The sequence below is a fragment of the Oncorhynchus keta genome, chromosome 10 (assembly GCF_023373465.1).
Source record: "Oncorhynchus keta strain PuntledgeMale-10-30-2019 chromosome 10, Oket_V2, whole genome shotgun sequence".
NCBI classification, from domain to species: Eukaryota; Metazoa; Chordata; class Actinopteri; order Salmoniformes; family Salmonidae; genus Oncorhynchus; species Oncorhynchus keta.
Window position 1 is genome coordinate 46,583,690 of NC_068430.1, and position 24,216 is coordinate 46,607,905.

Here is a 24,216-nt window from a genome sequence, read left to right on the forward strand (position 1 = left end):
CTCCGCTACTGTGAGAGGTGCAGGGGTGGAGCAGGAGGACACGTGACACAGGTACCCCTGGAAACACAGGTCTTCCTGTGGACACAGGAAACAGGAGTACACAGCCCAAGGTTCTATACATTATTCAACAGAGCCCCCCCTATTCTACCACAGGTACACTGTACAGTATGTGCACGCACACATATCGTTTTCACCAATGAAAAACACCAGTTTAAGTACATTAGACGTAAAACACTTTAATACTTTCTGAATAAACAGTACAAAATAAAACAAATATTGAATTCCCAATAAAACGTGTCTCCGCAGTTAAAATGCATACTTTATTGGAGTTGTCACTGTCTTAAAAAGTTAAAAGGTCATAATTGTCTGCTAATTAATACATTGGAGCACCTTGCTCAGAATCACAGTTGAAAAAAACAAAATATATAAAAACAAGTGTTTGTCAGTAGTACACCACAGGTATTCTCTACTCATAAAAACTTTTCAACAAGCACCATTCACAGTGGACAATAACTACTGTCTCCCACAGCTCTAGTGATTCCCTCATGTAACCTTCCCCATTTGGCAAATAAATCAGTTTACAGAGTGACAGTTCTCCTCGTGGTTAATCGTCAGTGGAATCCCTTTCCCCAATGCCTTAATGTGCCTACAATTTCATATGGAGCCATTAGAGTAGTGTTCGGTCTCTGTATACTCAGCAACATGAAAAGAGAAAGGCATCCTGGGTAATGATGAGGACAGTTTGTCTCTGTGGTCCCACACCTTTATCAGTCTCCTACACAGGGAAGCCAGAACGCCTGCAAAGAGAGAAAGAGAGAGCGTGTGGTAGATTATGGCAGGGTAAAATTAGAGACAATGAATGCGTATCTAAGCATGGTTGTGTGGGTGTGTTTAGGCTGATGAAAGTGTGTGTGTGTATCTCACCATATTGGAGCAGGCGCTGGCAAACGTCATGTATTTAGGGTTAAACTGCAGTGTGTTGATTGGTCCTGAATGCTTCCCGTCCAGAACAGCTATTTTCATCCCACTCTCTGTACTCCACACATGGACCCTCCCATCCTCTGAACCTGGGGCATAAAGGACAACATGAGGGTTAGGTGGTTATGGATTGGGGGAGAACATTTTGACAAACATATGGACTGATAGGCAGAGTAATAATACCAAATGGGTAATTGGTGACTCTGGAATTCGCTTGAGTGCTTCAGACTTGAAATTGTGTTGAGTTGTTCTGACAGACTTTGGTGGATCAGGGAGGGCTGGGTAAGACAGCCTAGTTTGCTAAGTCCTAATGTTGGGAATTGGAGGTGTCGGGCTTACCAATCATGACAAAGTCTGAGTCTGGGGTGAAGCAGGCCTCCAATGAAATGCCTTTACTGTTGTTGTAGCCCTACAGAACACACAGGGGAGACATGTTTGATTCAGCCAGTCCGAAAACAACTATGTATTTACTAGACACAGCTATATGCATCACAGGATGCTGCTGAGCGGAGAACGGCTAATAATGATGGCGGGAACACATGGAAACCAGGTGTTTGATGTATTTGATACCATTCCACTAATTCCGCTCCAGACATTACCACGAGCCCGTTCTCCCCAATTAAGGTGCTAACAAGCTCCTGTAACGTGCATACTCGTAGATGTGTGTGTGAAGAATATGCACTTCCGGTCTATCAGTGCAGTGTGGTAACGGTTCTCTCACTGAGAAAGTGTGCAGCACGGATCCATTGAAGGCATCTAGGATCCGAATAGCACCCCCGTTGGTAGAGATGAGAATCTGCTTCCCGTCCCTGCTGAACTTCAGTCCAGTCCACTCACAGACACGGCTAAACAGAGTCTCAAAGGAGGCGAATGGGCCCTGAACACAATTAAACAACAAATTGACATCACCACAGCAACTCACAACTGAGGGCGATCATCATACACATTTTGCAACGGTAAAACCACACACACACTACCAGTCAAAAGTTTGGACATTCCTACTCATTCCAGGGTTTTAATTTATTTTCCTATTTTCAACATCAAAACTATGAAATAACACATATGGAATCGTGTAATAACCAAAACCAGTCAGGATGCTCTCGATGGTGCAGCTGAAGAACTTTTTAAGGATCTGAGGATCCATGCCAAATCTTTTCAGTCTCCTAAGGGGGAATAGGTTTTGTCGTGCCCTCTTCACGACTGTCTTGGTGTGCTTGGACCATGTTAGTTTGTTGGTGATGTGGACACCAAGGAACTTGAAGCTCATAACCTGCTCCACTGCAGCCCCATTGATGAGAATGGGGGCGTGCTCGGTCCTCCTTTTCCTGTAGTCCACAATCATCTCCTTTGTCTTGATCACGTTGAGGGAGAGGTTGTTATTCTGGCACCACCTGGCCAGGTCTCTGACCTCCTCCCTATAGGCTGTCTCGTCGTTGTCGGTGATCAGGCCTACCACTGTTGTGTCGTCTGCAAACTTAATGATGGTGTTGGAGTCGTGCCTGGCCATGCAGTCATGGATGAACAGGGAGTACAGGAGGGGACTGAGCACGCACCCCCGAGGGGCCCCCATGTTGAGGATCAGCGTGGCAGATGTGCTGTTACCTACCCTTACCACCTGGGGGTGGCCCGTCAGGAAGTCCAGGATCCAGTTGCAGAGGGAGGTGTTTAGTCCCAGGGTCCTTGATAGGTGAGGATTGTCTGTTAATTGAATGATTAGAATATTCCGCCCTGAAACATATAATTGTATGGAATTGATTAGAATGTATGAAATCATAATCAATAAATGTGTAGTCCGTCAGAATTAGGGTAAAACAATATGCCTTTATGGTATTTTAAACACAGACTGTCTGAGCTTGGTGCCAACCTGACTAGAGATTTGGGAGAGAACGGAGAGTACGTCTCAAGGACAAAGTCACTATCTCTGTCGGCTGGGAAGTGAGACAGACAGTGTTTGTGTGTATATGTGGGCGTGAGAAGTCAGTATAAAATTAATTGATTTGTATTCTTGACTTCAGAACGTTCCGCGAATAAACTTTTGACTATTTAGCTGGGCCTCCGTCTGTTTCATTCGACCAGGATCTTACAAATTCTGGTTTGCAGACTGAGAGTAATATAATTAAATTGGGTGATGTACCTGGAGAACATAATTCTCTTATCAGTCCTTAGCTTAGTGATGAGCATTGAGGGCACTATGGTGTTGAACGCTGAGCTGTAGTCAATGAATAGCATTCTCACATAGGTGTTCCTTTTGTCCAGCTGTGAAAGGGCAGTGTGGAGTGCAATAGATCTGTTGGGGTGGTATGCAAATTGGAGTGCGTCTAGAGTTTCTGGGATAATGGTGTTGATGTGAGCCATGACCAGCCTTTCAAAGCACTTCATGGCTACAGACGTGAGTGCTACTGGTCGGTAGTCATTTGGGAAGGTTACCTTAGTGTTCTTGGGCACAGTGACGATGGTGGTCTGCTTGAAACATGTTGGTATTACAGACTCAGACAGGGAGAGGTTGAAAAATGTCAGTGAAGACACTTGCTAGTTGGTCAGCGCATGCTCGGAGTACACGTCCTGGTAATTCTTCTGGCCCTGCGGCCTTGTGAATGTTGAGCTGTTTGAAGGGCTTACATTGGCTACAGAGCGTGTGATCACACAGTTGTCCGGAACAGCTGATGCTCTCATGTATGTTTCAGTGTTTTTTTGCCTCGAAGCGAGTATAGAAGTAATTTAGCTTGTCTGGTAGGCTCGTATCACTGGGCAGCTTGCAGCTGTGCTTCCCTTTGTAGCATGTAATAGTTTGCAAGCCCTGCCACATAAGACGAGCGTTGGAGCCGATGTAGTCAGAATCGATCTTAGTCCTGTATTGACGCTTTGCCTGTTTGATGGTTGATCGGAGGGCATAGCGGGATTTCTTATTAGCTTCCGGGTTAGAGTCCCGCTCCTTGAAATCGGAAGCTCTACCCTTTAGCTCACTGAGGATGTTGCCAATAATCCATAGCTTCTGGTTGGGGTATGTACGTACAGTCACTGTGGGGACGATGTCATCGATGCACTTATTGATGAAGCCAGTGATTGATGTAGTGTACTCCTCAATGCCATCTGAAGAATCCCAGAAAATATTCCAGTCTGTGCTAGCAAAATAGTCCTGTAGTTTTGCATCTGCTTCATGTGACCACTTTTTTTATTGACCGAGTCACTTGGGCTTCCTGCTTAAGTTTTTGCTTGTAAGTAGGAATCAGGAGGATAGAATGATGGTCAAATTTTCCAAATGGAGGGCGAGGGAGGGCTTTGTACATGTCTCTGTGTGCGGAGTAAAGGTGGTCTAGAGTTTTTCCCCCTCTGATTGCACATTTAACATGCTGGTAGAAATGAGGTCAAACGGATTTCAGTTCCCCTGCATTAAAGTCCCAGGCCACTAGGAGCGCCACCTCTGGATGAGCGGTTTACTGTTTTCTTATGGTCATATACAGCTCAGTGCAGTCTTTGTGCCAGCATCGGTTTGTGGTGGTAAATAAACAGCTATGAAGAATATAGATTAAAACTCTTGGTAGATAGTGTGGTCTACAGCTTATCATGATCTACTCTAGCCCAGGCGAGCAAAACCTTGAGACTTCCTTAGATATCGTGCACCAGCTGTTGTTTACGAATACACATAGAACGCCACCCCTTGTCTTACCAGAGGCTGCTGTTCTATCCTGCCGATAGTGTATAACCCGCCAGCTGTATGTTATTCATGTCGTTGTTCAGCCACGACTCTGTGAAACATAAGATATTACAGTTTTTAATGTCCTGTTGGTAGGATATACGTGCTTGCAGTTCGTCCACTTTATTATCCAAAGATTGTACATTGGCCAATAGCACCGATGGTAAAGGCAGATTAGCCACTCGTCGCTGGATCCTCACAAGGCACCCCGATCTCCTTCTGCGATATCGCCGTCTCTTTCTCCTGCGAATGATGCGGATGAGGACCTTGTCGGGTGTCTAGAGTAAATCCCTCTCAACCGACTCATTAAAGAAAGATTATTTGTCCAGTTCAAGGTGAGTAATCGCTGTTCTGATGTCCAGAAGCTCTTTTCGGTCATAAGAGACAGTAGCAGCAACATTATGTACAAAATAAGTTACAAACAATGCGGAAAAAAATACAAATAATTGCACGGTTGGTTAAGAGCCCATAAAACGGCAGCCATCCACTCCGGCATCCATCTCATCTTTGCACACTCTCGGCATTCTCTCAACAGGTGTGCCTTGTTAAAAGTTAATTTGTAGAATTTCTTTCCTTCTTAATGTGTTTGAGCCAATCAGTTGTTTTGTGACAAGGTAGAGGTGGAATACAGAAGATATCCCTATTTGGTTAAAGACAAGGTCCGTATTATGGCAAGAACAGCTCAAATAAGCAAAAAAAACGACAGTCCATCATTACTTTAAGACATGAAGGTCAGTGAATTCTGAAAATTTCAAGAACTTTGAAAGTTTCTTCAAGTGCAGTCGCAAAAACCATCAAGCGCTATGATGAAACTGCCTCTCATGAGGACTGCCACAGGAAAGGAAGACCCAGAGTTACCACTGATGCAGAGGATAAGTTCATTTGAGTTTACCAGCCTCAGAAATTGCAGCCCAAATAAATATTTCACAGAGTTCAAGTAACAGACACATCTCAATATCAACTGTTCAGAGAAGACAGCGTGAATCAGGCATTCATGGTTGAAATGCTGCAAAGAAACCACTACTAAAGGACACCAATAAGAAGAGACTTGCTTAGGCCAAGAAACACGAGCAAGGGACATTAGACCGGTGGAAATCTGTCCTTTGGTCTGATGAGTCCTAATTTCTAATTTTTGGTTCCAACCACCGTGTCTTTGTGAGACGCAGAGTAGGTGTACAGATGATCTCCGCATGTGTGGTTCCCACCATGAAGCATGGAGGAGGAGGTGTGATGGTGCTTTGCTGGTGACACTGTCAGTGATTTATTTAGAATTCAAGGTACACTTAACCAGCATGGCTACCACAGTATTCTGCAGCGATAAGCCATACCATCTGGTTTGTGCTTAGTGGGACTATCATATGTTTTGCAACTGGACAATGACCCAAAACACACCTCCAGCCTGTGTGAGGGCTATTTGACCAAGAAGGAGAGTGATGGAGTGCTGCATCAGATGACCTGGCCTCCACAATCACCCAACCTCAACCCAATTGAGATGGTTTGGGATGAGTTGGACTGCAGAGTGAAGGAAAAGCAGCCAACAAGTGCTCTGCATATGTGGGTACTTCTTCAAGACTGTTGGAAAAGCATTCCAGGTGAAGCTGATTGAGAGAATGCCAAGAGTTTGCAAAGCTGTCATCAAGGCAAAGGGTGGCTACTTTGAAGAATCTAAAATCTAAAATATATTTTGATTTGTTTAATAGTTTTTCAGTTACTACATGATTCCATATGTGTTATTTCATAGTTTTGATGTCGTCACTATTATTCTACACTGTAGAACATGAATGAGTAGGTGTCCAAATGTTTCACTGGCACTGTACATACATAATAAACAAATAGTACATTACAAACACTAATACATTTCACACACATTTTCAATGTTACCTTGTCAAAGGAGCGGAGGTCGTACAGTTTAATCGCCTCAGAATCGACCCCAGCAGCGAATATCAGGCCCTCGGGGTCATATGAGCAAACAGGCTTACCCAAAGGATTAGTAAGACCCTAAGACAAAGAAACACACATTTCAAGGCCTGTTACATGATATAAAATACATTGATATGTCTTTTCCCAAGCTCATCTAAAGAGCACAGTGAAAGAATTGTGGCTTCTAAAGGCTGCTCTTATTCACCTGACAGTTTGGAGAGCGCAGGTCCCAGAGTCGTATGGTCATATCCAAGGAACCAGAGATAAATGTGTCATCCACCGGTGACATGGAGAGAGCAACAACCCTGACAACATCCACACAGTGTGTAATCAATGTTAGTGCCCAAACAACCATTAACTGTATATGAATCCCTCAAAAGTGTTGTCTCACCTATCAGTGTGCCCAGGGAAGTAGCGGATGTACTTGTTGTCAGTGAGAGACAGGTATCGGATGGTATCTGGATGAGTCACAGAGAAGACATGAGTGAGGTCATACTTTTGTAAAACTGACACAGACACGTGTTTGATTTAATTTAATGGAAGCAGCCCATCATGTTTTTAGCATCTTTGCACCCCACTTGATAAAATACAGGGAAAACACTTCACACACTAACATACCATGTTGGCTTGACCGCTTTGTTTATTAGGCTGTGTTTACACAGACAGGCCAATTCTAATATTATTTTCACTCGTTGGTATTCTGTCCAATCCAATCAGCCCTGAAAATGATTTGCTGTAAAAATATGCGATTGGTCAAAAGACCAATTGGTGGAAAAAATATCATAATTGTAAATGTGTAAACGCAGCATTAGAGCTGTTCAACTTCCAGAAATTCCTACCATCTAGTTTGTTGGAGCTGTAGACCACTGTGTTGGCATCCCCATGTGTATACCGGATAAGGTCTACTCCGTACTTCTTACTGTACAGGGTCCGTATTGGTCTGAAGTGGGGTGTGGGCAGAAGGGAACATGATGACACAAGACAATTTGACAACACGTTACATTAAAGCTTCGTTTGATTCTCTCATTCACAGTAACTTATGTCAAAGTTATATATGTTGTGGTTATGTAATGCAATGTGTTTCCGTTTGTTTTCTTCTAATAAAATAATCTTCATTCTATGCCAACTATTTGTATTTAAACTGTACAGTATTATTAACCATGCCTTGATGGGTGTATAATTTTCCAGCCTTGGATTATAATTGTAATACAACATTAATTATTATATTTTCGGACACCTTGTTTTGCCCATTTGAACAATCGACCTCCATGTGGGACTTGAGCTCGGGGAAGTTCCCAAACAACAGGCCCCACACATAGAAAATGTGTCTTCTAGCCAGTTTTGTGCACGTATAGGTTACGGTATGCAAACTGCAGCCGATGAAACAAGATTAATTGTGCTCACTTTCCCTCCTGACAGTCATATAAAACAATGGAGTCGTCGTCGCTACTAGATATTGCACTCTCGCCGTTCGAGCTGTAGTCCACACAGTTGACTTTCTGCGAATTCTCCCGGAATGTCCTAGCAACCCTAAAACTTCGCAACACGCTGTCCGTAATCTTCATCTCGGCAGCCGCAGAATTTGGACATCAATCAATGTTATTTTATTTTTAATCAATCTTCAGGCGAGGACAGAATGGTGGACTGACATCTCAGCAAGATGTATTGACAAATCGGAATTTGCAGGCTGGCCCATTGAATGTCGGGCCATGTGTGGTGGGTCGTGAACAATATTAGCTTGTGCATCAATAGTGGAATCGGCGGGTTGACTTCAAAATAAAAGTCCCCCATTACATCTGCTGCATACTCAAAAATAATTGAATCATGCCACACTTGAACTAGAATATTAAACCAAATTGGAATGCTATTTAAATTCAACAAACATCAATAATGAGTTAATTTCCCACATTTAAAGTCCTTCAATAAGCGCTTACAATGCTAATGTTTGTGTAAACTCTTCACAGTTGTGTTCTGTGGGTGCCAAGACTCATAGGTATGGCGCCAATATTGATGAAAACTCAGTACATACATGTATAAATATGCCCCAATGCAATTCTGATGTCTGACACATCCACAGTGCAATTTCAACTGATTTGTTCTTTTTTCAAATGAACAAATTATTGTATTTTGTTGAATATATATACTGTATATATAACATGCCATTGTCACCCTTGTTTAGCATGATCGAGTCTGTGTCTTGATTCCACTATTTGTATCAGTTTACATGTTGCAATGAGGGACTTTTCATTTTAAAGCAAACCACCGATTCCACTATTTTTGTTCACGATAATGTGGTTCATGACACACGTGTGCCCACTGACTGAATATAATGTTCCCAAAACGATTAGCCTCAACTCCAAAATAACTATGCATTATGAAAGTATTTGCGTATCCTATTCGCACATTGCATAGCTCAAACTGGATATCCATTCAGCTGCAGAATTTTTAACGTTGTAGATTCATTCACGTCTTTGTGCGAATCTGAAAAAAGGGAAGTCAATATACAGCATTTCCGGTGTGAAGAAATCAACCACCACTATGGCGCCATCCAGTGTTTTCAGCTTCAGACACAAGCCGACATGTAGGCTAGTTGTCATAAACAACTACAGGACGGGAACGCTGACTTGTAATAATGATGTTATAAGCACATGTCAAACGGTAATTCGCTCAGGGAGAACGAGCAATATTTGTCACATATCGAGGGGAGCACCAGCACCAGGGTCTGACTGACAAGAGACCGAATCTGAGAACCATCGACCTTCACGCAAAATTCGAAAACAGAAAGGGAAGGCAACTGGTGGTGGGTCAGAAGAGACTCCCTTATCCTCGGTGTCATATGCTAGTCGACTAGTATTTTTTTTTTCAATTTAAAGTTTTATTAAGTTTTCTTGTTTTTCAATCAACCAACAAAACACATTCCACATTCACACATGTGACAGGCATAAAAAGACTAGTATTTTTTAATGCATTTTTAAAAATTGAACTAGGCAAGCCAGTTAAGAGCAAATTTCCAAAGACGGCCAAACCCGGACGACGCTGGGACCATTGTGCGCCGCCCTATGGGGACTCCCAATCACGGCCGGATGTGATACAGCCTGGATTCGGTCTAGGTACTGTAGTGACGCCTCTTGCACGATGCAAGACCGCTGCGCCACTCGGGAGCCTGGTATGTGATTGCGGCAAGTGTCCACACTGCCAAAAGAGGTTCATCGAGCTGCGACAGTTCACTCAGCAGCTGAGTAATATTCACCCCAACGTTCTGGCCAAGCACCTTCAAAGAGGTCTGATTCTCCCACACCCAGAGCTCGCTGTCATCAATAAGCCATATGGAGCTTCTGCTCAAGGTATTGGGTGTTGAGGCAATGTATTTAGACGCCTATTACATTATGGTACATAAGGCTTATATGGTCAAACACACAGTCAAGGATTATATCATGAAAGAGATTGTTCATTTGAATGTCACTTGTAAAAAAAATACACCCTAATACCCTGAAGTGTTTTTAAAAAATCACTGATTTAAATCCAATAATCTTCCCCCTAAATGGGTCAAAGGAATATCATGGACGTCTTCCAGTCCTTGCCAAGGTGATGGCTGGCATGAGGGCTGAGCCCCACTCCCAGCTGGAAGTCCGCCTTGGATTGGACAAAGAGACAACAGAGACACTCTTGCTGGCAAGGACTGATGAAGCACCGGACTATGTACAAAACCTCCACAAAAAACACCAAGTGGAGAGGAAATATTAGTGTGTGGATGTCTGTGTTTAGAGATTTAGTTTAAGATAAGGATCCAGGCAGCACATCATATGGCATAGAGTTTTTGTAATGACCCTGCCGTTGACATCTAGCTCCCTCGTTTTCTTGGGAGTTGCGGTGATGTGTCTGTCTGGCTCTGGACCCAAGGGTTTTTGGGCTCAATTCACACCTCAAATCTATTTTTTTTGGTTGCATACACATAGCAGACGTTATTGCGGGTGTAGTGAAATGCTCGTGTTCCGAGCTCCGACAGTGCAGTGGTATCTAAACAAGCCTCTGAACCTCCTGCTACTTCCTGGTTTCCTTACACTTTCAGTCATCTTCCTTTTCCCCTATTCCCCCCCATGCAGCATTGCTGCTGTTGCCTGTTCCCTCTGAGGGGATGATTTGACAACCCTCATAGAGAGATAATTCCCCTGGGCTCAGGCTCACTTCAAGGTAATGAACTGCTTTCAAACAATAAATCATAAGCTTCTTACCAAATGCTGGCAATGGCTGTAGTCTTCTAGTGACACATTGACAGTAGAGTGCACAACTCCTGTTATGTTTATATCGGTGACATTCAGCAGATACTGCAATGTCCTTCGGGTTTTGAAGTTAGCATCTGTTATAGATTCTATATTTGTACGTAATGTATTGTGTAATTGTATATACCTAACGGCCCATAATCCCTCTCAGATAGGCCTGAGTCCTGTGTACAGGGTGAGTGTCGGCGGCGAGGGAGTGACTAACGTGCAGGCCTATCGGCAGGCCCAGGGGGCAGTGACACAGTACGCGTCCTGGTCAGCAGCAATGGCTGCAGCCTTGTGGAGCTCCAGCCCATCACAGGTAGCGTCACTTCTGAAGAATTGAATCTGGTGTGGTTCCAAGTCATCTGTTTCTGCAGTCACCCTGCACAGCCTAACTGATTGCTATATAACATGGTTGCAAAAAAGATGACACGGAACCTGTCTTCATTTAGTGGGGGGAAATTCTGGTGTTTTTACAGACTAATATTTTCGACTCATTCAGTCAAAAGAACAAATCTTTCGACTCATTTTGTTCATTTGAGTCAGTAATGCTCAGAGAACACAGGACGCTTACCGGAGAATGATGAACTGAAAATTCAAAATAGTAATGATTCTACAAGCCCTCTCGTTCACCATAAGGGGCTTATTGGAGCTTTCATTTGTGATTGTTTAAAGCACCCTTTTACAAGTCTCAATGTACATTTGTTGATTGCTAGACATGCAAATGCGATTATGTCTCTTTACATTTGAAACGAGTCGTGGCCGCAACTCGACTAGATTGCGAGCGTGTCTTGGGGGAACGCATTTCTCGACTGCCTTGAGGGTAAAAAGCATAATATTATTTGCGAACTGCAGCATCCCAAATGATTCATTCTGAAGTTCGAGTTTGTTGAGCAGAGGCTGTGTATGTCTTGGTTCTACAAAGCTGTGTAGAATTTGAGAGAATATATGATATATGCTGTCCGGAGCACGTTAACGGAGGAGTGCGTATTAATCCTGCTGTAGAATTAATTGCGGCTAGCAGTTCAAACGACTTAAAACGAACGAGTCAAATCAGAAGAATTGTATATCATAACTCTCGAGTCAGTAAAAAGTCCTTCAAAAAGAACAGATCGTTCTTTAGTCTTCGTGTTGTTGAGGGGTCTGCTACACACTAATAGCTCACATTAACCTAGGTCATAGAAGACACGATGCTCCTTTTAACAGTAGCACAATTTTTGAACAACCCTGTGAACCAGCGTAGTAACCTGTTCACTGTGTCTCATGCCTCATCCATCCATCTCCTGCTCATAGGGGTGAGGATCCACACCCCAGCATACACTCTGGGGTGTCATATCCTTGGGGACCACAAAAACTTCCACCTTAGGTAAACACCACCTCACAATATAGATGCATTACAACAAAGTGTTGCCTAGACTGGTACCAAAGAGGTCTAAAGCTAAGTTAACTGTACTGGCATGCAATGATGGACTTTGTTTCTTTTTACTTCAGAAATTACTGGATGGTTTGTTACCGAGCCTGGGATTGAAACAAAGCAAGGCACGTCGCCTTCTTCCCTAACCTTGTACGCATGTCAGCTGACACTGCCAGTGATATCACTGTGTCCTGCCCCCTGCTGAAGTACTTCACCACCAGCACCCTGCGACGACTGCAGATCCCCATTCCAGATAAGAGGATGAATGGTGGAGCGGCATCACTTCAAGTGACCTTTGACCTAATGGTTGTTCCAAGAGCTAAGGCCTGACTGAAATTCTTAAAAAGCCACACACACTCATTCACAGTACAAAGGCACGTTTGGGGGGAAAAAAACAGACGTTCTTATTTAGCCTCCAACACCACTAGAATATCAATACATACAGGAGATCATAAATGGCAATAAAAATACATGTAAAAAAAAAAAAAGTGAGCAGAGTTCCCATTAAATGTCTGTTGGTGTGTAATTCACTGCTCTTGGCTCCTGTCCTGTCTGGAACCTGAGAGCTTAGAGGACAAGAGGCACAGGAGGGTCCCTTGTGAGGGCTAACATGTTAAATGTGGTACATTTCCATATACACTCCCCTACGTATTTATTTGGACAGTGAAGCTAAAATATGTACATTTGGCCCTATACTCTAGCATCTTGGATGACATCAAATGTTATGAGGCGACAGTACAGAATGCGACCTTTAATTTGAAGGTATTTTCATACGTGATTACAAACTTGTAGATGCATTTGCAGTTTGGTTGTGTTTCGGAATTATGTTTTGCCCAATAGGAATGGTGAATAATGTATAGTGTCATTTTGGAGTCACCTTTTATTTTAAGTAAGAATAAAATATGTTTGTTAACACTACATTATTGTGGATGCTACCATGATTATGGACAATCATGAATTAATCCTGAATAATGAGTGAACGATGCTCCAACAACAAAAAATGCTAACCTCTTATTGGTCATGTTGAGAGGTTCAAAGGTCTTGGGGGTATGAGAGCCAAATTAATCATTTTTGTTTTTTCGCATCATTATCCAACTAAATACTTAGGGGAGTGTACAGTGCCTTCAGAAAGTATTCACACCCCTTGACTTCTTCCACATTGTAACAATCGGAATTTAAAATTATTACATTGAGATTTGTCACTGGCCCACACACACACACACAATGTCAAAGTGTAATTATGTTTTTATAAACTTTTACAAATTTAAAAAGCAGAAATATCATGAGTCAATAAGTATTCAACCCATTTGTTATGGCTTACCAAGAAGACAGTGAATGTTCCCGAATGTCCGAGTTACAGTTTGGACTTAAATCTACGGCAAGACCTGAAAATGGCTGTCCAGCAATTTGTTAGAGCTGGAATGACTTTGAAAAGTACAATGGACAAATGTTGCACAATCCAGGTGTGGAAAGCTCTTAAAGACTTAAAGCCAAATTATGCTTGATCAGAGGGTTTGTATGGAGGGTGTGATGCTAAGGCGGAGTCTCCTGAAGCGCGCAGAGGCCAAATCAAGCTCCGTACCGCATCGCTATACCGCATCGCTATGCGCCTCTCAAAATGTTTTAACAATGCGGAGGGCTCCGCATTGACATGACTGATTTGAAGGTAGGTGGGGGCGAGAGGTCCTGTATAAACACAAACTCACTTCCTTGACAACAGCTCAGCGAAGCGCAAAAAGTATGTTTGCTCTGACTTCTGCGGAGGCCGCATCGCAGTAAATGCTGTATGGCTTGACCACGTAGCGCCTTTTACCCAGAAAGACCCTCGGCTGTAATCACTGCCAAAGGCGCCTAGAAAAAGTATTGACTCGGGTGTGAATACTTATGTAAATGAGATATTTCTGTATTTCATTTTCAATAAATGTGCAAACATTTCTAAAAACATGTTTCCACTTTGTCATTATGGGTGTATTGTATTGTGTGTAGAAGGGTGAGATTAATAATAAAAAATAAACGTTTTAATTCAGGCTGTAACAAAATGTGGACTAAGTCAAGGGGTACGAATACTTTCTGAAGTCACTATGTGTATAATATATTTATATGACTGAATATATATCCGATATTTCACCATCCATTTCTGACCATGTCATCTTTATTGGGGGCTGCAACAGCCTTCAGGAGTACATGATGAGCTCTGATTTAGTGACTTTGTCAAAATCCATCTCACTCGTCTCGTCAGTCCAGGAAACAATTCTATGGTGAAGTGAGGTGGGGGGTTAGGTGAAGTGGTGGCTTACGTACACGTGTGACCATCCCCAAAAAGATAACAGCATTGAGGGTGACATAACTGCCATTGAACTGCCATTAGATGAATAAACGCAGGAGTCTATTCCTTAAAAAAAGGCCCATAAGTCCACTCTGTAAACACTATCGATCGCTCCCCCACTCCTATTGTTGGCAGGTGTGATGGGTTGAGACTGAGGCCACTGGAGGTCCTTAGAGTTAGTTACTGAGTGAAGGAGGTACCACAAAGAGGAACGCTTGAGAGAGAGGAAGGCTGATTTCGGGGGTTAGTGTGTCCATTTCAGTTCCTCCTCCCCTCCCCTGCTCAGTGCATGCTGGCCGACGACATGGCGATGGCCTCCTGGATCTCTCGCACCATGATGATGCGTGTGAGCATGTGCTCCACCTGCTCACTCGTGATTGGCTGAGTGGAGTACCATATGGGACTGTTGGGCGCCACGACGGGCTCTGGTGTCAGGTAGTACGCGTCGTTACGCCCCTTAGCACTCTGGGGACTGAGCGAGACGGGAGGGTTAGACTTTGATTGGGTCATTAGAGATGCATCAAAGAGCTCCTGTAGAAGTTGATGTACTGGTGTGTATTTAACACCATGGAAAACGTCACCCTGTGCAAGGGCATCCTCTTAGCGACTAGATATGTCGGGGGGGGGTCATTACTCACCATTTGAAGAGGTAAAAATCATACAGCTTAATTGGGCATCGCAGAGGGTTCTCAGGATCCTCAGCCTGCTCCTCATACATGTCATCGGTCACTGCAAAGTTCAAACATCACAGAGGTCAGAGGTGATCATCAGCAAGTAGTGATGGGGATTATGGACCTTATAATGTTGACAAACTTGGATCGGTCAGAGAGGCGCAAAGAATTTGCCCCAAAGGGAAAGTTTTGAATGTATGGAACACATAGCTGAACAATACCAGTTAGTCGGTGACTGGGAAAATGGAAATCCAGTCTAACTAAAATATATAAAGCTTAATTTGTATTTATTATGAACTCTAAAGATGACTTCACCTTTCTGCCCTGCATGGTGTGTTCCTAAGGGCCCATGGCCCTTCAGATAGCGGATACTGGTGCTCTTATCCTTTGGGTTGGACGGGTTCTTCTTTGTGTGCCTCAGCACTTTAGAGAAGGCCACCTTCATGTGCTGCTCTACCGTTGTTAGACGGAAATACCTACAGGAGAGAGAATTGTTTAACACAAAAAGACACACACGCAACAGACAAAACCCGGAATTCACACACATCAGCTACCCTGCATCCATCAAAACAGCAGCCAATAGGCCTGATGACATGAATGCTACAAAGGATTACAATTATATTGTGACTTAGCAAGTACAAGGGTCGTTCCGTTTAATTTCCATCGCACCACCTTGGATTTGAACGAAACGTTCTATGTGTATTTGCCCATGGTAGAAGTGGTCAGAAAGTAACTTTTTTTCAAAACATTTCGGAGATGGAGGATCTCAAAGTCGAGCCATTTTGCATACCACACCATGACACATCCATGTCTTCGTCACTGGAAAAGATAAACGGTTGAGTTTAATATAATTTTAAAGTTTACAAACAATTTACTATTTTAGAATTTCTTGCATAAAATGTTGAATAAATATTTTGAAAATGAATATTAAAGTTAAAAAATATATATTATTTAAAAAAAACAATGCATCTGCAATTAACAGACATACATACACAAATCATGACAGCCACCCTGTATTCAAGAGCATGCCGTGTTTCAACAGTAGGCGGGCACAACAAACACTTCAGATTATGTAAAAAATAATCTAAAATTACAACATATGCATATACCTTTTATTTAAATTTCAGAAACAAGAAAATATTTTGACAACCGTGTTTCTGTAAGCTTTTAAATTATATCAAAGTTAAGCGTTTATCTTTTCCAGTGATGAAGACATGGATGTCTCGTGGCAAGTTGGGGTATGCAAAATGGGTCAACGTCGAGCATTAATGATTTGGCATTCAGGTCCAAAAAGTCACATTCTGAGCACTTGGGACAAATGTGCATGGAAGGTTTAATTTAAATCAAAAGGGGTGTGGTCAAAAAGCGATTGAAATCCAATGGAATGACCCACAAGTCTATTGGGTGAACAGGAGACATTAGTACAATGAGTATGAAATAAGAATCATGTGTCCAGTATGACTCACTTAGTGTTGAAGAACATGAGTGTTGTGAGCAGCGTGGCTGGTGAGTGGGCACCCAGCTGTTTACACTCCCACAGCATCTCCTCTGTCACGTGACTGGGAATGATGTACCCTGGGAGGAGAGAGCAGAGTGGCCAATCACCATACATTCTCCTCTCAAGAGACAGCAAGCAGCCCAAAACACAGAAATGTACTCAGGTATGGAAGTCACAACGTTTTGACCCTTAGGTCTTTAGCGGTTTCTTCCCCATACTCTCTCTTGAATTTACACCCGGAAACAGAAACCGATTGTATTTTACCTAGTGGATGGATGACAGGCCTCCACTCGTCCAGGGCTTTGTGTAACCACTGGGAGAAGCGTGTGTAGTACTGGTCAGAGAAGATATCATCCACCCGTCCATTTTCAAAGAGGTACTGCCAGCAGAAAATAGAGAACGGCATTAACAACCTCAGTCAACTGTAATACACTTCAGTCAGTATCTTGTATTGTGTGTGCGCGCAGTGGTGTAAAGTACTTGAGTAAAAATACCTTAAGGTACTACATAAGTTGTTTTTTGGTGTATCTGTACTTTACTATTTATATTTTTGAAAACTTTTACTTTACTACATTACTGAAGAAAATAATAATACTTTTTACTCCATACATTCTCCCGACACCCAAAAGTACTCGTTACATTTTGAATGCTAAGCAGGACAGGAAAAATCATCCAATACACTCACTTCAAGAGAACAACCCTGGTCATCCCTACTGCCTCTGATCATGTGGATTCACTCAACACAAATGCTTTGCTTGTGAATGATGCCTGAGCGTTGGAGTGTGCCCCTGGCTATCAGTAAATATTTATAAAAATACATACTTTTTTTTTTAAAGGCGCCATCTGGTTTGCTTAATATAAGGAATGTGAAATTATTTATCTTCTTATGGCTGGGGGCAGTATTGAGTAGCTTGGATGAATAAGGTGCCCAGAGTAAACTGCCTTCTACTCAGGCCCAGTTGCTAATATATGCATATTATTAGTATATTTGGATAGAAAACACTCTGAAGTTTCTAAAATGGTTTGAATTATGTCTGAGTATAACATAACTCATATGGCAGGCAATAACCTGAGAAAGAAATCCAACCAGGAAGTGGGAAATCTGAGGTTTGTAGTTTTTCAAGTCATTGCCTATCGAATATACAGTGTTTATGGGGTCATATTGCACTTCCTAATACTTCAACTAGATGTCAACAGTCTTTAGAACCTTGTTTGAGGCTTCTACTGTAAAGGAGGGGGGAATGAGAGCTGATTGAGTCAGGGGTCTGGCAGAGTGCCATGAGCTCATTCAGGCGCGCTCCCGTGAGAGCGACCTGCGTTCCATTGCAATTCTAAAGACAAAGGAATTCTCCGGTTGAAACATGATTGAAGATTTACGTTAAAAACATCCTAAAGATCGATTCTATTCATCATTTGACATGTTTCTACAAACTGTAATGGAATTTTTTTACTTTTCGTCTGGCCTGGATTTGTGAACTCAAGGCGCGAACAAAAAGGAGTTATTTGGACATAAATGATGGACTTTATCAAACATTTATTGTGGAACTGGGATTCCTGGGAGTGCATTCTGATGAAGATCAAAGGTAAGTGAATATTTATAATGCTATTTCTGACTTCTGTTGACTCCACAACATGGCGGATATCTGTATGGCTTGTTTTTGTGTCTGAGCGCCGTACTCAGATTATTGCATGGTTTTTTAAAAATCTGACACAGCGGTTGCATTAAGGAGATTTTTATCTAAAGTTCCATGCATAACACTTGTATTTTCAACATTTTTGATATGTATTTCTGTAAATTGATGTGGCTCTCTGCAAAATCACTGGATGTTTTGGAAGCAAAACATTACTGAAAGTAACGCGCCAATTTAAACTGAGATTTTTGGATATAAATATGAACTTTGTCGAACAAAACATACATGTATTGTGTAACATAAAGTCCTATGAGTGTCATCTGATGAGGTTAGTGATTAATTTTCTCTATTCTGCTTTTTGGGACTCCTCTCTTTGGATGGAAAAATGGCTGTGTTTTTCTGTGACTAGGTACTGACCTAACATAATCGTATGGTGTACTTTCCTCGTAAAGCCTTTTTGAAATCGGACACGGTGGTAGGATTAACAACAAGTTTATCTTTAAAATGGTGTAAAATACTTGTATGTTTGAGGAATTTTAATTATGAGATTTCTGTTGTTTTGAATTTGGCGCCCTGCACTTTCACTGGCTGTTGTCATATTGATCCCGTTAGCGGGATCTAAGCCATAAGAAGATTATACGTACTTTTGATACTTAAGTACATTTAAAACCAATTACTAATTTTCCATTAAGGTATATTTACTTTACTCAAATATGACAATTGGGTACTTTTGCCCACAACTGTCTGTGTGTGTGTGTGTGTGTGTATTGAGGATGTCAGTGAAAATGCATCCCTTCTGTACGGATATGTGAATTCCATTGAGAGAGTGTGTGTAGTAGTGGTACGTGTACCTTCTGTATACACAGGAAGATGTAGTAGAGGGCATCAGGCTCAAACTGTTCTCCTTCCAACCCCCGGGCCTCTTGGGTCATAAGGGCCAGAGCCACGTTGAGCTCAGCCACCGCACTCGACACCAGGTCCTCCTGGAAGCGCAGTGCCTGACGACCTGCACAGGGAGATACAGGGAGAGAAAAAGGTCAGATGAATATGGTCATTTAGAGAACTGTCAATATTCAGAGTGGAATTTATTCAATATTCGGGAATCAAACCAACAAGACTGACAGGAAGGAGAGGATAAAAGAGATAAGTAAACATACTTGGAGAGGGCGGTTTAATGAATGAGTGGGAGTCTGTGATGTGTTGACTCACGTCCGATGGGCGCCAGCTTGTTCTGCTCGTCCTTGTCCAGCTCTGTGTTCTTGCGCTGGACCCAGAGGCGCCACACGTCCATGCCCTCCTCAGGCTTCAGGGAGACAGGCAGCAGCAGCTCCTGGGGGGCCTCCACCTGTGACTCTGACTCCACATGACCCTGCAGGGGGACACACAGGAAGTTAAAATGTTAACACGCACACCACCATGCGTCTTCGATTTGTGGTTTACCCTGTGAGTTGACTTCATTGTAGAAAATAAATTCCACACACAAAATTACTGAATATTTCTACACAAACACTTTAAAAAAATGTTTAACTAGGCAAGTCAGTTAAGAAAAATTTATTATTTACAATGACGGCCTAACCCGGCCAAACCGGGGCCAATTGTGCGCCGCACTATGGGACTCCCAATCACGGCCGGATGTGACGCAGACTGGATTTCAACCAGTGACACCTCTATCACTGAGATGCAGTGCCTTAGACCGCTGCGCCACTCGGGACATTAAATGAGTGACATGGAAATTTGCTTCCAAAACACCACAACAGGCCTGAAGTGTTATACTAGTCAAGCCAATCATCCCCTTCTTAACTGGGTGAGACTACAGCCTAAATTTATGTCATTGTTGTGGAAAACCTTGGAATCAGAGTCAAAGACAAAGTCAAGGTCTAACCCAGGTAATGTAGGTCCTGTTCTGACCTGTAGGTGGAGCTGTTGCTCTTGGTGTTCCTGCTGCTGCTGGGGGTCCCAGATGTGGAGCTGCTGCGTGGCGTTGTAAGCCCCTCCCACCGTCTGCACCACCACAGGGCCGTGGATGTTCCCGTTCATGAACTGCGCCGGGAAAAGCGTCTGCACCACTTCGTCGTTTGTCGTCGTCTCGGAGACTGACACCGTGGTGCCCGACTGGACGGACCCAGTCCCCGACGACGAGGAGTGGGCCACCCTATTGTCCTTGTTGTCGTGGTGACCAGAGGAGGACACCTGCATTGTGTTGTAAGCCTCCTGGGGGATGGCGATGTGATGCACGCCCCCCTGCTGCCCCCCGGAGTACACAGGGATGGTCCAGGTCTCCCCGGCAGGGCCTGTGATGGTACCTGTGGTGCTGTACAGGTGGGTGCTGTCCACAGTAAGCAGGTCGGGCCGGAGGGACAGGAACTGCTGTTGCTGCCCCTGCCCCTGGGGGAGGGCCAGGACCACCTGTTGGCCCTGCTGGCCCTGAGGGAGGGAGTACGACACCTGGATGGGGACGTCCACCTTGCGCTTCTTGGCAGGTTGGAGGACGCTGGTACCCGCCCTCCTCTCTGCCTCCCGGGGAGAGCCCTGCTGTTGCTGAGCAGACATGGCCTCTACTGTCTGGAACTGGATCTGCTGCCCACCCTGTAGTTGAATATGTTGACCACCTGGTAGCTGAATGTGCTGGATTTGTTGCCCGCCTTGTAGCTGGATTTGTTGACCCCCTTGAAGTTGGATGTGTTGACCCCCTTGAAGTTGGATGTGCTGACCCCCTTGAAGTTGGATCTGCTGACCCCCTTGAAGTTGGATCTGCTGACCCCCTTGAAGTTGGATCTGCTGACCCCCTTGAAGTTGGATCTGCTGACCCCCTTGAAGTTGGATCTGCTGACCCCCTTGAAGTTGGATCTGCTGACCCCCTTGAAGTTGGATCTGTTGGCCACCCTGTAAGTCCCCTTGAAGCTGGATGTGTTGGCCTCCTTGGAGCTGAATTTGCTGACCCCCTTGTAGTTGAATATGCTGGATTTGTTGACCGCTTTGTAGTCTAATCTGTTGACCTCCTGACACTGCTGCCACCAACTGGGCCTGGATCTGAAAGCCACAGAACAAATACCTGAGCCTGGTGTATACAAAACCAACACATTTACCTGGTTAGTGAAGGACATGGGGTGAGTGTGTGTACTCAATAATGCAGAGTGCTACGTGTGTACCTGCTGGTGCTGCTCCTCTGTGAGCTCTCCTTGCTGGACCAGCTGTGCTGCTGTGGGGATGCCCTGGAGGTCCACCGTCTGACCCTGCTGTCCCTGGATCTGCACCTGACCACAGATGTAAGGAGAATAAACACAGTGCATCATACACTTCTGTCACATCCACCATGCGTTACATGCCACATTGCTGAGGGTGTGTTTCCGACTACTGCATTTTCAACTGATCCTTTTGGTTATAGGCCCTGGATGTCGATAAGAAGGCCATTCAGTCCAGTCTGGAAAATAATTGAGTGGGAATACAAGTACAGGCCTCACCTGTACTTGTATCTGCTGCTCAGACCCCTGGTGCACACCAGCAGCCATCTGGGGTGAGATCTGTGCAGAGTTCACCTGCACCTGTTCATCCACAGGAGAAAAATCAATCACAGAGCAAAAGTCACAATGATAGCAGCAATAAGATAGGTAGTACCAATGTTGAAGTATGAGTTGGGCTTTTACTCTCAATTTAGTAAAGTGATCTGTTCTTCAAAGTATATAGACTAGATGAGGGTAATGGGCACAAACGCAGCCTGAGGTGTATTCAAAAGAACTGAACTACTGGAGGAACCACATAAGGTCTCTCCTCTTACCGGACAGGCCAGCTCCAACAGCGAGCCAGCCACCTCAGTGCTGTCTGTGTAGACACAGTTGCCCCCCTGCTGGTACACCATGGTGGCGGTGTCACCGTCCTGCTGGCTGAACTCCTGCAGTGCCTCGGGGCCCTTGTTGGCCAGAGACTCCAGGAACTCCTTCATACGGTGCTGGGGCACACTGCGGGCCTTCTGACGCACGTACTCGTCAAACGAGACTACACCGCTCTCTTCGGGCTCGTTCATGACAAGTCACTATGCCCTCCACGGCACCTTCTGAGGAAGGAGGGGACATACGAAGCGTTCAAGACAACTGGGAACTAAGAAAAAAACTAGGTAAAATCACGAGGTCTGTGATCTTCAGGTTGGAAAGAGTTCCCGACTTGGAATTCCAAGTTGGATGACCCTTCAAAAGATTTTCCCAGTTGGAGCTTGTTTTTCTCTGAGTGCCCAGTTGTTTTGAATGCAGCAATTGTTCACACACCTATACAGCATCACAGCTCAGGACTGCATGTCATTTAACTCTGGTATCAATTAACACTACAGCCCCTGTCATCAGTACAGCCTAACATCTCAAAGTCTAGTATACATTTAATGGCCAAGCTACCTAACTGTTTGCATTAGAGGGGAAGGTGAAGCGAGATGGGGCCAAAGCGCACAAGCAAACCCCTTTCCTTGACGAACTTTGAACCAATTATTACGCGATCTGATCACCTGGCACTATGTTCTGAACACTGTCCCAAAAAAGCAATATGCTGTTGTGGTCAATGACGTGTACATCATTGGTTGTGGTATACAGTATCTGTCTATGAAACAAATATGATCGTTATTATTACTATGATGTAATGATTAGCTAGCTAGTTACATGTACTACTGGGGCAGTGTAAAGAGACATCAGCCTCTATCATTTGCCATATATCACATGATTACTTTTGCTTATGTTTTTTTTGTCTATTTCTAGCTGCAAAGTTCAGCTAGCTACAATAATCCCACAATCTGAATAAAGTTAACATTTCAACAACTAATAAATTGTCTTTGAGTGATAGATATACGTGCAACTTCTGGTATGTGTTCTATAACAGCTAGCTAGCAAGTTGCTAACGTTAGCTGGCTAACTAGCTACCAGAGCATCTTCCCATGCTACCTTAAATAAAACCAAAACCCCTCCGTTCCGCCAAGACACGGCGTTCAAAAATAAAACGCGATAAACTCCAAGTAAATTGCGTTCCAAATGCCATTTGTAAAGTCTTCATTTTATAGCGATGGAATCAATTTCAAGAATTATGAATTTAAACAGCTAGCTAGCCAACTAAACAATATAACGTTAGCTTGCTAGCTTGCTACGTCGTGTGAGTATTTAAGCGATATTTACCCTGCTTTCGATGAGAACAATATGGGGGTAATCCACACAAATTTGTTTCGCTCACAGTTTCTCCAGCAGAATTCTGAGCGTTTGGCGATAATATTTGTCTAACTATTCAGAGGAAAGTATTTCATCAATGCAGAGAGAATTATGGAAGTAGGCCCTATGGAACAACGTGAATCCCCGGACTTCTGTGACACTCAACCGCCGCATCAGACAGCGCGAGTAGGTCGCGACGCTCATTCGGCTACACCGCAAATTCTCCACTTGCAAAGGCTAGGTAACGACACATTTCATATTTACGGGAACGAGCATCGCGTGCCCCCGAGACAGTACATTGGTGACACAGCAGGCAACTATTTTCTTATTGCACGACATACATTAGTTGATAGTAATTATGAATAGGGTGTAAAATTAGATAAATAAGATCATGTCAACATACACTTACATACACTTACAGAGGAAACTGTGTGTGTGTGTGTGGTAATGCATCCAATGATACATAATTGACTGTAGTAGTGCCGCTGTACCCATGCTGTGTAATGTTAGCCAAGCAATAGCCAAGTACAATTACATAGGGAAAAAACCTACACGTCCCTTGTCCATCACGAATATTAAATACAATTATATTTGAACTCGGTCTACTCCGCTGATTATTTGTGGGGTTGGTAAAATATCCACAGC

At 43.6% G+C, this 24,216-nt stretch overlaps 2 protein-coding genes and 1 long non-coding RNA gene across 6 annotated transcripts; 1 reads left to right on the top strand and 2 right to left on the bottom strand.

The window, feature by feature from the left end:
* Positions 1-216: 216 nt before the first annotated feature.
* LOC118388873 (WD repeat-containing protein 82-like) lies at positions 217-8,306 on the bottom strand. 3 transcript variants are annotated; one of them, XM_035778421.2, is made up of 9 exons: positions 7,997-8,305; positions 7,432-7,532; positions 6,984-7,050; positions 6,798-6,897; positions 6,554-6,670; positions 1,700-1,855; positions 1,318-1,387; positions 925-1,067; positions 217-797 (listed from the first exon to the last, which is right to left on the bottom strand). In XM_035778421.2, the coding sequence occupies exons 1-9, from the start codon at positions 8,155-8,157 to the stop codon at positions 768-770; spliced, it is 945 nt and encodes a 314-aa protein (XP_035634314.1). In that variant the 5' UTR covers positions 8,158-8,305; the 3' UTR covers positions 217-767. The 3 variants fall into 3 exon arrangements, with proteins under 3 accessions (XP_035634314.1, XP_035634315.1, XP_035634316.1); XM_035778422.1 differs by having other exon boundaries at positions 7,830-8,140; XM_035778423.2 differs by lacking the exon at positions 217-797 and having other exon boundaries at positions 928-1,067; positions 1,632-1,855; positions 7,997-8,306.
* Positions 8,307-8,514: 208 nt separating this feature from the next.
* Positions 8,515-12,658, top strand: LOC118388874 (uncharacterized). 2 transcript variants are annotated; one of them, XR_004826630.2, is made up of 4 exons: positions 8,515-9,936; positions 10,696-11,173; positions 12,148-12,220; positions 12,346-12,658. It is a non-coding gene; the product is annotated as an uncharacterized LOC118388874 (long non-coding RNA). The 2 variants fall into 2 exon arrangements; XR_008144636.1 differs by having other exon boundaries at positions 8,515-9,392.
* On the bottom strand, positions 12,648-23,861 carry LOC118388875 (transcriptional regulator QRICH1-like). The gene is made up of 12 exons (XM_035778425.2): positions 23,542-23,861; positions 22,170-22,445; positions 21,856-21,936; positions 21,544-21,648; positions 20,303-21,424; positions 19,604-19,763; positions 19,246-19,400; positions 17,028-17,142; positions 16,732-16,840; positions 15,581-15,741; positions 15,233-15,323; positions 12,648-15,066 (listed from the first exon to the last, which is right to left on the bottom strand). Exons 2-12 carry the CDS (start codon positions 22,413-22,415, stop codon positions 14,877-14,879), a joined length of 2,535 nt encoding a protein of 844 aa, XP_035634318.2. The 5' UTR covers positions 22,416-22,445; positions 23,542-23,861; the 3' UTR covers positions 12,648-14,876.
* Positions 23,862-24,216: the final 355 nt, after the last annotated feature.

Bases quoted from the DNA above. Each gene is read 5' to 3' on its own strand.
- LOC118388873 (XM_035778421.2), bottom strand. From the start codon at position 8,157: ATGAAGATTACGGACAGCGTGTTGCGAAGTTTTAGGGTTGCTAGGACA. The intron at 1,856-6,553 runs GTAACATTGAAA...AATTGTGTTCAG, and splicing joins ACCTCCGCTCCTTTGACAAG to GGCCCATTCGCCTCCTTTGA. The intron at 1,388-1,699 runs GTGAGAGAACCG...TGTGTTCTGTAG, and splicing joins CCGTGCTGCACACTTTCTCA to GGCTACAACAACAGTAAAGG.
- LOC118388875 (XM_035778425.2), bottom strand. From the start codon at position 22,415: ATGAACGAGCCCGAAGAGAGCGGTGTAGTCTCGTTTGACGAGTACGTG. The intron at 21,649-21,855 runs GTGAGGCCTGTA...ATCTGTGGTCAG, and splicing joins AGCAGCAGATACAAGTACAG to GTGCAGATCCAGGGACAGCA. The intron at 19,764-20,302 runs GTCAGAACAGGA...GTCCCCCTGCAG, and splicing joins AGCAACAGCTCCACCTACAG to GGTCATGTGGAGTCAGAGTC.